Source organism: Protopterus annectens, chromosome 1.part1, assembly GCF_019279795.1.
Source record: "Protopterus annectens isolate FY-2018-M chromosome 1.part1, PAN1.0, whole genome shotgun sequence".
NCBI lineage: Eukaryota > Metazoa > Chordata > Ceratodontiformes > Protopteridae > Protopterus > Protopterus annectens.
In genome coordinates this window covers 109,502,829-109,515,432 of record NC_056726.1, presented here as the reverse complement: position 1 = coordinate 109,515,432, position 12,604 = coordinate 109,502,829, and the positions used below count along the sequence as shown (strand labels likewise).

At 40.9% G+C, this 12,604-nt stretch overlaps 1 protein-coding gene across 1 annotated transcript in view; it reads left to right on the top strand.

Annotated features, from left to right (window-relative positions):
• LOC122814218 (pleckstrin homology domain interacting protein) overlaps window positions 1-12,604 on the top strand; it is a 2,625,611-nt gene that overhangs the window by 2,588,280 nt on the left and 24,727 nt on the right. Inside the window, 2 exon segments of the mRNA XM_044086823.1 lie at window positions 6,850-7,112; window positions 12,277-12,429. Of these exon segments, the coding sequence (XP_043942758.1) occupies window positions 6,850-7,112; window positions 12,277-12,429 (416 nt within the window).

Below are 12,604 nucleotides of genomic sequence, written 5' to 3'. Positions count from 1 at the left end.
CTAGCTAACGATAAGCACAAGGCATTCTTTAGCTATGTTCAAAACCTAAAAGGGAAGGCCAGCTCTGTGCCGTTTTAGTAGTGGACGATACCACTTATACTGGACGATACCTCTTATACTGAACATGAGGACATTGTCAGCATGCTAGCAGAAAGGTTTGATGACCACCTCACTCCGCTGTTCCCACCAACCATACCCAAAGCTTACCTGAATATAGTCTTCTACACAGTATCACCAAAGAGCAAGTCATAACCGCACTCTCCAAGGCCAAAAACACAGCCCGTATGGGACCTGATAACATTCCAGGCTGCTTACTAAACAGTCTAAAACAGGAGTTAGCGGAACCACTGTGCAGTCTCTTCTGCTTCATTCTACGTACTGGCTTTGTCCTAGCAGAGTGGAAAACAGCAACCATGAACCCCTTGCACAAAGGGGGTCCCTCAACCAACCCTGGGAACTATAGACCCTTAAACCTAACCAGACTTATTTGTAAGGCCATGAAGAGAATCATCGTGGACCTCAACAAGAATATAGACCACCTTCAAACTCTTGACCCGACCCAGTTTGGCTTCATCAAGTGCAGATCATGCCTATTAAACCTGGTGGACTTCTTCAGGAGTGTCACCAAAGCCCTAGATGAAGGCAAAACTGTACATGCTGCATATCTCGACTTGGCCAAGGCCTTTGACACAATCCGCCACTCAGGCATCATTGAGAAACTCACCCAAATGGGGATTAAGCCATATGCCATTAGATGGGCAGCCAACTGGCTCATCGACAGAATGCATATAGTCAAAGTTGGAGACTCCACCTCTGCCAGTAGATCTGTTACCAGTGGTGTTCTACAGGGTTCTGTGCTGGCCCCCTGCTGTTGGGAATCTATTTCTCAGAAATCCAGATGAAAATAGATAGCCTGTGATTTACCAAGTTCAATGATGACTACAAACTGAGTGCAATTATAGAAACCCCCAACAATACCAACATTTTACACAATGGGCTCATAAAAACAAATGATTGGTGCCAGAGACACGGACTTAAACTCAGTGCAAAAAAAATGCATTAGCATCCCCTTCGGCAAAGAAGTTCCTGCAAATTACAATATTAATAATACCACCTTAAATTCAAATCCAGTGGTGAGAGATTTGGAAATACGTGTCGATAGCAACCTTAACTTTTATCACCATGTGTCCACAGTGGTAAGGAAGGCCCACTATGTTGCACATCTCGTATGTAAGGGTGCACCATCTAAAGCTAAGGAGGTTATAACTCCCCGCTACTTGGTCTTCATCAGACCAATAATAGAGAACAGTGCTCCCTTCTGTATGTACCTTACCAGACACCTGCAGCAGCTGGAGAGACCTCAGAGCTTTCTCACAAAGAACATTTAGGGCCTACAACACATGACCTACATGGACAGCCTGAAGGCCCTGTCACTGTACTCTGCTTAGAGGCAACTTATGCCCAGCCTACAGAGCAATCTCGAACCCTGCCTTAATGGAAATGCTGCAAATCCGCAAATCAAATGGGACAAGAGTCACTCGCTGTAAGGACCTTAACTTTGCCTGCAACATTAACAAGACATGTTGTAGAGACAGATACTTATTCCAGAGGTTGCCACTCCTCTGGAACAAACTTCCCGTTCACATAAAAAAGTGCTCCTCAATGACCCTATTTAAGTGTAACTTGGACAATTGGATGGGAAACAGTAAATTTACTCCAAGGGTTTCACCTGTGTCCCTCTTGGACAGGGGCAGTCAGTGCTGATCCTAGATTCTCATTGCAGATATATAGACTATATGTCTTGGTCTTTAACGGAACAAAGGTATAACATGGTTAGGCTTGTAAAGGCCGTAGGGCCAATAAACTACTAACCTCCTATGATAAACCAGAGCCACTTGTTGCATGCTTGGATACATTACATCTTCCGCTTCTATGCATACCAACACTGCCTACTAAAGATTTTGGTGCTGCCATTACAGTGACTGTAGCCGGTGAGACGTGTGTGTGTGTGTGTGTGTGTGTGTGTGTGTGTGTGTGTGTGTGTGTGTGTGTGTGTGTGTGTGTGTGTGTGTGTGCATCTTTTGTGGGTGCAGGAAATTCCCATGGTGACATGGACATGCAGAGACACATCAGCAACTGGTGGACTTGAGTTAACCTCATAGTAGAAACATTTCCATATTCTGCATTCAGCATGATGGCAGCTGTTGAGTGGCGGTGGAGGAGCTGAGTTGTTCCATGTCCAGTGACACCGGGTGATCTTCAGAGGACCTTGTTGTTGGGGGGGGGGGTACACTTACCTGAACCTTGGGCTATCTTCCCTTTCCCCACAATGAAATTGTAAAGGAATAGAGTAGTGGCATTTGTACAAACCACCCTCATGACTGTGTAGATAATGGCCCTTCCAAGCGTTCAGCCTTTTTCTTTGGGGTTACATAATAGGAGTTGGGAGAGGTAGAAGCATCTCTACAGCAGTCTGTCCTTTGTTTGGAGTCCCCTGGCTTCTCCATACTTTTTCTCGTCTTCCCCACTCCTGAGGGTGTTGAGTTTGCCTCATTTTTTTTTCCTCCCTTCAACTGACCATTTCTCTCCAAGTTCACTGATTTTACCAGACTCACCTTAGTCTCCCCAGGTCTTAACCTAACCCACATCTGAGGCTGGTAAAGAGATTGAGGATGCTGGTGCACCATATTAGTGCTTCAAGAAGGTGCTCTGCTGCTGGTAATCCTTGTTGTCTCTTTTGAATGTCTGGAATTTCTGAAGAAACTGCTATTTTTTTTTTTTTTTTTTTTTTTTTTGTTATTAGATGAGTATGTAATTTATTTTTTTTAATTTGCAGATGTTTTATGATGGTAGATTGTGGTTAAGCTCTTGGCAGCCTTTCTCAGTAAAGGAGAAGGGAATGCATAGGTTGACTCCCTGATGCAATGTTCCAGCATTTTCCTGGAACTGAAAGTAAGAAAATAATGCCTTCCCATGATCTTCATAGCAGTGAGTATCCCAGATATTGATCTGTTTGCCCTTTTTGCCTCACAGGAAAAAGTGCCTCCCCCCACCTCCTTTATGCTTCTCCTTTCAGCATTGCATGGGAAATTTAGTAGTTATCCCTGTTGATGCAGAAAACACTTCTACATGCCTTACCATCATTTGCTTTTATTCTATCCTTAATTGCACATTTTCAGGGAGAAGTGACTAAAGCTTGTCTGTGTTGCTTTATTGTGGATATAAAACCTGTTTCAATCTGTGACATATCTGGGACATCTACTGACTCCACTTTAGAGTTTGTTTCCTCCTTTACATCTTCTGCTTGTACCAGCCCTTCTGTTGGAGTATATCAAAGCTGATTAAAGCTGCCTGAAAGCTTTCCACTCAAGACATATTCTGCTGACAAAAAGAACTTTACCATCTGAGTAGCAAAGTACTCTCTTTGCAGGTGATTCTGGTCATATTCAGGCAGGAAGCATAACTTGGGTGTGCTTTATCCCACTTGTGGTACATGTCTCTAGTATTGCTGTATATTGTGATGTTTTGGAAAGGTAGGCTGTTTCTTACCTTGCTGGTCAGGAACTGTTCCTCCTTTGGATTTGAATTTTATGACTGCCGTTAGGCCATCTTACATCCAGACCCTGATGGATTAATCAGCTCTAAAATTTGTGTTTAGAAGATGATGTTCTTGGCAGTTGTCACATCTGCCTGTAGGATTTCTGTGTAGCAGGTTCTTATTTCTAGGGAGACCTGTTTTATCTTTGACAAGGATCAGGCATTCATTTGACCTAGCTTACACTTCCTTCCAAAAGTGGATTCAGAACTGCTGTTAAAGTCGGTCTTTCATTTCAAAAATGGCTTCACTGTGGACATTGATGCTACAGCCACTTGGACATTTGGTTCACACCTTTACCAAATGCTATTGTTTGGACTATTATTCCAGGAGTTTGCTCTCCTTTGGAACATCACTGCTTTAAGACTTTGTCTTCTGAGCACTTGCTCTAAAACCTCTTTTGGTTCCACTGTTTAAAAGAAGTATAATTTGCTACTGCTTAAGATGCTTTCCAGCAGATGCCCAAATATAGAGGAACTTAGTCATGTTTAACAGATATGTATTCACCACATCTTATGATCTACTAGCATTCCTTCAGCACTGGATGCCCATTTCTCTCTAGCTGTCTAATTTTTGGATGATCTTGCACTCCAGCATGTATGAATGGATTTTCCTGTACTGTACAGGTATGTAATTTCATGTTCTTTTTTGTGTATTCCAAGTTATGGGATTGGAGTTCAGACTGGAAAGCCCATGAGTTGTGTAGATTCTCACATTTAAGGCCATAACACAAAATCCAGCTGTATAGTAATCTAAAAGTGCGGTTTGTTTGTCGCAGTGTGTTGTAGGGTAAGTGACTGACTTTTGCCCTATTTTCTTTGCAAGTTTAAGGATGTTTCAAACACAGGAAAGAATGCCTGAATCCAAATTGAGAGGATTTGCCCAAGGTTTCCCCGAATGGGCAAGCAGCGAATCTATCTTACTGTACTCCAAGGAGTGGAGCTTCGTAGGTTTTTGTGTTTCCCTTCAGTGAACAAGGACCAGACTCTAAATCCAACTTCAGAGCAGTGACAAGTGGAGTACCACAGGGTTTAGTCCTGGATCTTCTCCTGTTTGGTATCTACTTCTCTGAAGTACAGGCTAACACAGAAGGTCTTTGGCTAACAAATTTCGCAGATGACTGCAAACTAGGAGCCATAATCAAAACTCCTAATGATGTGGGCATCCTACAAAAGGGCCTCACTGAGACAGATGCCTGGTGTCAAAGCCATGGCCTCAAGCTCAATGCCAAAAAGTGCATTGTCATCCCTTTTGGTAAAAACTCTGTACCCATGAACTACCACATAGGCAGTAGTCTACTTAACACCGAAAGTGTGATAAGAGACCTTGGGACACAGGTGGACAGTAGTCTCTCCTTTGATAATCACATCGCCACGGTAGTCAGGAAATCTTCTACGTGGCACACCTCATCACAAAAGGTTTCTCATCCAGGAAAAAAGAGGTAATTTCTTCCCCTCTACTAATCACTCATTAGACCAATTATAGAGTACAACGCCCTTTTTGTTATGTACCTCACAAGACATCTACAACAACTTGAAAGGCCACAGAAATACCTCACAAAGGATTACCGGCCTCAAACAGATGCCCTACGCAGACCGTCTCAAAAAACTCTAGCTTTACTCTGTCACATATCGCCTACTCAGAGGTGATCTCTGCCTAACATACAAAGCTAGGTCAAACCCAGAGCTGTTGGACATGCTCCACTTAAAAAAATCCCATTCCCTCCGAGCTACACGCTGTAGGGACCTAAACCTTGTCACCACAATAAACAGAACATGCTGGAGGGATAGATTCCTGTCCCGGAGACTTCCCATACTCTGGAACAAACTACCTATCTATATCAAACAAAGCTCCTCATTAGCACTCTTCAAGAAAAATCTTGATGGTTGGATGGGAGATAGGAAATTCACCCCGGGGACCACTTCTGTGGCTCTGCTTGACAGGGGCACAGGAACATAATTTTCTTGGGTGGCAAAAGACAGGGTACCGTTTGGCTAGGCTTATATAGGTTCTAGGACCAGTAGCCCAATACCTACCTATGAACCATGAATGTAGATAGATGGTTTATTTATTCTTGTGTTAAATAATGCTGTGTTAATTGAAACATTGCACTTTTAAGTAGTTCTTCAGGTTGAATATCACTCGTACATTTGTCATCTTGGGCTGAAATATCACCTTGAAATGTTGTGCTAAAAAGTTGTCAGAAAAGACTGTATTTGCAAGTCCTAGATAACTTCAGGAATATCTCCAAACGCATGTGAAACAGCAAGATTTCATTCTTCATCAAAGAATGACAAGACTGGTAAGTAAGTGGGAAGATGTCGGTCAAACATATTCATAGTCCAGCTTCCTCCTGACATCTAGTAACTATCTGGAATCTGCATGTTCTCCCTGTGTCTTTGCTGCTTTTCTCCATATACTGTGATTTCCTTACACACTCACACTGTGTGTGAGAAGTAGGCTTTGACTGGACCTGACAAGGCATAACATTTGGCTGTGTGTGCAGTGACCCAGCCAAGAGAGCACTGATTAATGAACCAATTAGTCATCATTTGGCATTTTTCCAAGGACGTTTTGTAGTAACAGGATTATCCTCTCTCTTTTGCAAAATAAACTGCTTATTTTAAAAATAAATAAATAAATAAAGTATGTAATTCTAGGTCCCACTGTTTGGGGAACAGTTTTCTCTGTCTGTCCTGATTTGAACCATCACCACAGCACAGTTGTTTCTAGATGTGGTCATTCTAAGGCATGTCTTAGAGCTTATGGCTCCTCCCCCAGAAATAGCCCTATATGGAATGCAGATTTTGTGTGATGTGCACACCCTCAGACGAATGATCTTCCAAGACAAGTTTGCTAGATGGTGATAGGTGGGAAGGATGGACCTATTGTGGATAGTCCTTTTGTGGATCATCTGATTTGATGAGAGTATCTCTTTCAAGTAGAGATCAAGAGCCATTGAGGCCTGCCCTTTAGCTGTCATGTTGGTATATTTTGCTCATGCCAGATAGTTTGTTTGCATCCAGAGCATTAAAGCTTGTGATTTTAAGAAGAGCTGTAAATGTGAGTATAAGCAGGATATACAGACGTATTCTTCCAAAAGCAGAGGTTTTCTCAAGATCAAAGTATGTGATGAGTGTTCTCATGAGAACTGCTTCTGGTTGTTGATTGCTTAGTCCATTGTGTCTTGTACTTTTAAGTTTTATTTGGTGAAGAAATTTAAGATTATTTACTAACTTTCTGTTTTTCCACAGTCCTGAAAGAAAAAAACGGTTGACAAGACCTCAAGTCAAAATGGAAGCATCTACTTCTTTGCCCACTGCACCCATGAAACCTACAACACTGAAATCCCCTGCTACTCAAATCAATGGAAAAGGACCTGAATTTGCACCCACTGTTCGAACGAGAAGCAACTGGCGATTACTAGATGGTGAATCTATGGAAAAGCCATCAACATCTTCAGCAGTAAAACCACCTGTCTTAAAATCATCTACGCAACTGCCACCACCCAAAACAGGTAGCCAAACAGTTTTACTTGTAACAGTTGAAAACACATGTACATTTCTAAACATAAGATGGTGAGGTTCATTACAGCAGATAGTCCTTTGCTTAATTACTTGGACTTTTCACAGCCATTATTCTCACTTAAGTAGGTCTGTTGCCCCTTTTGACATGCAGCTGCTTGGTCTGAAATGGAATATCACTAAGGGACTATGAGTTAGAGATACCCAAGGAACTGATCTATTATGCGAGTGGCTGGGGAGGGTGAAAAAGAGCAGATGAGATGTAGAAAGCTTTTTCCCCCTTTACTCTTTTGAAATTATAAATGAGCACTTCCTCAAGCATTAAATTGCTTGTGAATATGGTATTTGTGTCTTAACTGGGCTGAAAGTTGTTTTCTCCCCACCATTTATTTTAACGTATTTTATGGTCTTTTTGTAATGGATGTTTTAATGTAACACTACTAGCAAACGTAATGTTAAGGTATAATGGTGTAGTGCTGTAGGTGTGTTACTGTGTTTTTGATATTCACCAGATGTATATTAGTGGGCTGTGGCAGTAGATTCAGTGAGAAGTAAAGCTTAAAACATGTATTCTTATGTAACTAGATGAGATTGTTGAATTTTAACAGCATGTTAGTAAAGGTTAAGCAGAAAATAATGCTCACCACCTACCAGATGAGAGACGATCTGTGTGGCATCAGCAGGCACCTGCTGAGCCTCTGTCAATGAGTTGTCTACTGCCTTAAGCTGGTAGTGTCAGTGAATTCCAGGCACATCTAATGCTGTCATGCAAGTCTTACTCCTCTTGCCAGTGTTTTCTTGTTTTACTGACTTTAGCAGGTGTAATGACAATCTTGCCACTTTATCTTTTTGTCAATGCAGTTTGTCTGTCTGGTGTGAATACCGGAACTGTAGCACATAGCCTGCATTTGTGATTGTCAGGCCTTGGGGAAGCAAATTTAAAGCACAGAGGTGCTATTAGTTGATGTGTGGTAATGTCATTTCCAGTGCATTGGCAAAGTTCAGCTGAAGGGAGGCTGTTGGCAGCATGCCTAGGCAGTAAGCACTACTTTAAAAGATTAAATTAAATAAAGATGTTACATGTTCTGCCAAGATTGTGATGCAGTGTAATACTGGAGATGGTATGCCATCATTGTCAGTGAATGTTAAACTGGTAGTTTACTGTGTTGTGCTGCAGTAAGGTTAAAAGTACAGGGCTAAATGACAAACATTTCTAAGTTATAGTTCAAATGGCAGCAACATAAAATTATTACCCATATGCACTGCATGCAAAGCTGCACATGAAACTTAATGTACATTGAGTGTTCACTGTGCATTGTAACAAAGACACTGAAATGTTTGGCTCAGCCTGCGTATTACATGCCGCAAGGATAGTTTTCCCGTGATGATTTAGTCTGCAGTAGGACACAGTTGACTAGTTAAGTGAAGTAGAGCTTAAGGAGTTGTTAGGACACGTATAAACATATTCCTTTGTAATAGTCGCAACATAGTAACCATTCCACCCCTACTGTCAAGCTTACTAATTTCTTTGGAGCATTGCCAGTTTACTCCACTGTGGCTCATACCATACTTCTCAGCCTGAATTCTTATTTTTTGTGTGCCTCCTCATTGATATTTTCTAACATTATTCCTGGTTTATATTTCAGAAGAGCTTCAGACTCATTCAGGTTGTGGCTGTCTAAACCTCTGTCTACCATTGGTAATTCTACCACAGTTGCAGTATTTACTTCTGTTATATCTTAGCCTTCAAATCATATTAAAAGTCACTTTATCATTTTCCATGTCAGCACTTCGTACTATATTAGGTGATCTAACACTATTCAAAAAAAATGCAGCGTGTAGCTTCTCCTGCTCTGTTACCCTGTTGTTTCTTCAGCCCCACTCACTTGAAAATGCCACAGTCTATTCTTCCATGCACAACCAATCTTTGCTGCTTGCTTGGAATTTCTTCAGTTTCAACAAAGAACAAGAGAGTTTTTTCCCTATTGTCGTGAACAAAATTTCTTGTTTATAAATATTACCTTTTGTCATTCCAGAAAATGGCCTTTGCCCCAACCGGATATGCCATATAAGTAGAATGAAATGTATGTATTGTTGCTTTTACACTGTAATTTAGAAGTTACAGCTACTAACATTCATAACCAGCGTTAGGCACCAGCGAACCCTGTGGTCGGTTCGCCACCCCCCCCAACCCCCTCCCCAGTCCTAGGGGGCCCCCATCCACATAAAGTTGTCTTATCTTGATATTTTGTAACATGTCTGTCAAACGAAGTGGGAAATAATAACTCTTATTTATATCTCCTTTAAAACTCCAATATCTCTGGTTATATTAGCAGTGTTTTATCAAGTTATAGGCTTCACATTCATTTCCATTAAAGTTTTACTGATGACATTGTGCCCCTCGCTTAGTTAAATCCTACTGATGGACATCCTCTCCACAAAAACAGACAACCTAGCCAGGTTTAAGTACCTGCAACTCCCATAGCTTTTGGGAGGGGGGCCTTAATCATCCTTGACTGTGTGGGGGCCCCAAAAAAGCTGTTGCTGTGGGGAAAAATGAGGAGGAAAAACGTATAAATTTCCTGATTACGCTCTTTAACTTGAACAGGGTTGTGATATGACTGTTAGAATAAAGCTGATAACGAACATGACCAAATTAAGCACTTAAGAGATTTATCTCAGTGCATACCTTGGATTTTAAGAAGAGCCGATGCTTATAGTCTTCAGGGATGTTTTTCTCTTCTAGGGAATTTTATAAATACTGACAGAACACCAGGTGCTGAAACTCTGTTTCTTTGGTGAAGAATTCTGAGCAAAGCCATAAATAATAGCAGCTCAAAATCAGGAACATATTTTAAATGTTACTCTTAATTCTCTTACAAACTCAACAAAATAACACATTTTGTATCAACATACAAAAAAGAAGAATGAAACCCTGCTTTCTGGATTTATTGACTGACTGTAATCCTGATTGATTTTCCAGCAAGTCAAACTTTTTATAAAGGAATGAGCAAAATTTTGAGGCAAAATCGTGGACGGTCTGTGAAATCAGGGACAGTGATAGTTATACAGTGTTCCTCAATGAGGCAAAGAAAAGTGACTTACCCCTACTCCTCAATGAGGCAAAGAAAATTGACTTACCCCTGCTGCTATTTGATGACGGCTAAACAACAGTAAATCAGTTGTGTCAGTGCCAGTGTTGTACAGTATTACTGTTTGCTGAAGTAAGTGTAAAACTAGTATTGCTATGGTGTGTGTGTGTGTGTGTGTGTGTGTGTGTGTGTGTGTGTGTGTGTGTGTGTGTAAAAAAAATAATTGACTTTTGTATGTGCACACGCCCAATAATACCGTGACACATATATAACACTTCTGTGTATCAATAAAAGTCCAGTTAGCAAGTAATTATCTTTCAAAAGTAAGGCAACAATATATCACATAACATTCAGACACTTAGATCATCTAGGTGTCTGGTGGCCGCCACACCCCGCTGTATAAATGGATTTTGATATCGACTTAGTGGTGACCTCTGTCCTCAAACGCAGATGCTAAAACCAGTCCCACTCACATGTCTGCATATGGGAGGTTGCTGTAGGTTATGTATGGGGTGAGGGTGCTGAGGATTGTGTGGTCATTACTGCTTTAATCTTCATCACAGTCAAAACTTGGAGGTGTGCACAGGAGGTCATTATAGCTTGTGTTTGGCCTGGGAACAGTAAGGTCATTGTTTCTTTTACTTTTCTCACAAACCTCAGAGGTATGCAGAGAAGGTTACTGTAGCTTGTGTAGGGGCAGTGTACTGTCTGGGAGCAGCAAAGTAGAATACATTACTGTAATAATTTTTTCACTTTCCTCACAGTCACACATCAGACATGCATTCAGGTGGCTGCCATTGGGGTTAGGGGTGAGGAGTGAGGAGGAATTCTGACTGTGTATGACAGTATAACTTGTAATGCATGACTTTAGCTATTTGAACTTTTGCTTTCACCTCAGTCTAACACTAAAAGGATGCACAGGCAGTGACAGTATTTTTTTTGGGGGGGGGTAGGGAGGCAGGCAGTATTTCCCAATATGATCTCTGTATCCTCACAACAGCTTGTTTGTTGCGAGCTACTATTTTATCAGCTTTGGGCATTAGGTCTTGGGCACAATGTATGTCATCCTTGAAAGAAAAAGAAAAAAACAAAGCAAACTCTTTTTCTTCCTCATGATTTTTTAGACTACCACTGGACTAAAAAGTTGGGAAAATGCTTCAAAATGCATCACAGAGCATCTATGTCTTGGTCAGGAAAGGTGTGATGAAAGGATGCAAGGAAAACTAAAGTTGAATAGCTACAGTGAATTTCTTTTCCTTAATCATAATTTCTGAGAGCCGTCACTGGATGAAAAGGTTGTGTAAAAAGAACAAAATAAAATGCACTTCAGAACATACAGAAAGTTATGGCTTCTTGAAAAATCAAAAGAGTTAAGGCAAAATGTGAGAAAAGGAAGGAAGAAGTAATGTGCATGGTATGGGGACACTAAGATAGGGGGAGGGGGAAATAAAGGGGAGCACTGGGGTGTGTGTATATGTTTTGGAAGGATGAAACTGTAGGCATTGCCTAGAGCACCATTTCACCTAAGTCCAATCCTGTACGTAGAGTCATTGTAATGTATTGCTATTGCAACTAAATGCTAGTAGCTGTGAATGTCCCTCTGTGAAGTGAACCAACATAGTGTGGTGCACAGTCCTGTTGTAATGTAAGAGCACTGAAGCTGCATGTCAGTCTGTACATACCACTCCTAAAAGTTTGCAGCATGAAATAAAAGGTCCCTTAGTAGGGGTGGCAGTGACAGAGTGATAGGCTAGAAATGACTAGGAGACCCCCAACTTGACATTTGCTGGGGGGCCCCAAAATGCTAACACCTGCCCTGTTGACATTTTCAGGCCTCTTAATTATGGATTTTGGTTGAAATGTCTATTTTTATTTATTTTCATTTTTTTGTTTGTTTTTTCATAATTTATTTCAGTTTATGGCAATATTTGGTTGTTGATGCTGGCCTTAGAGATTCCTTTTCTTTTAGTCATCTGTTTCTTTCTGGACACTTGAGTAACTGGAGTGTGGAGCCACCTACACTGTATGTTTTTATAGTCTTGTTCTTTTTTTTTTTTAATTTCAGTGACAGAAAACACCAGCAAGCATTCCAAAGATAACAGTGTCACTCAAGTAAGTCAGTCCAGTCTTGTTCAGAATGCTCAGAATTCCTTGACAAGCCAGGAGAAGGAGAAATCATTGAAGAAAAGAATAAAGTCACTTTTAAACAACCAGAAGGGCAAGTTTACTTAACTCATTTTCTTCATAAACTTCGTATAATTCCGTTTGCATTAAATGGTTGTGAGGAAGTGTCTCATGAAATGATTCATTTAACATTTGTAAATTGTTACCATACTTATGTTACCACAGTAAGTTATTGCAGTGCCTAGAATGGTAAGGGGGTATCTAAGCAT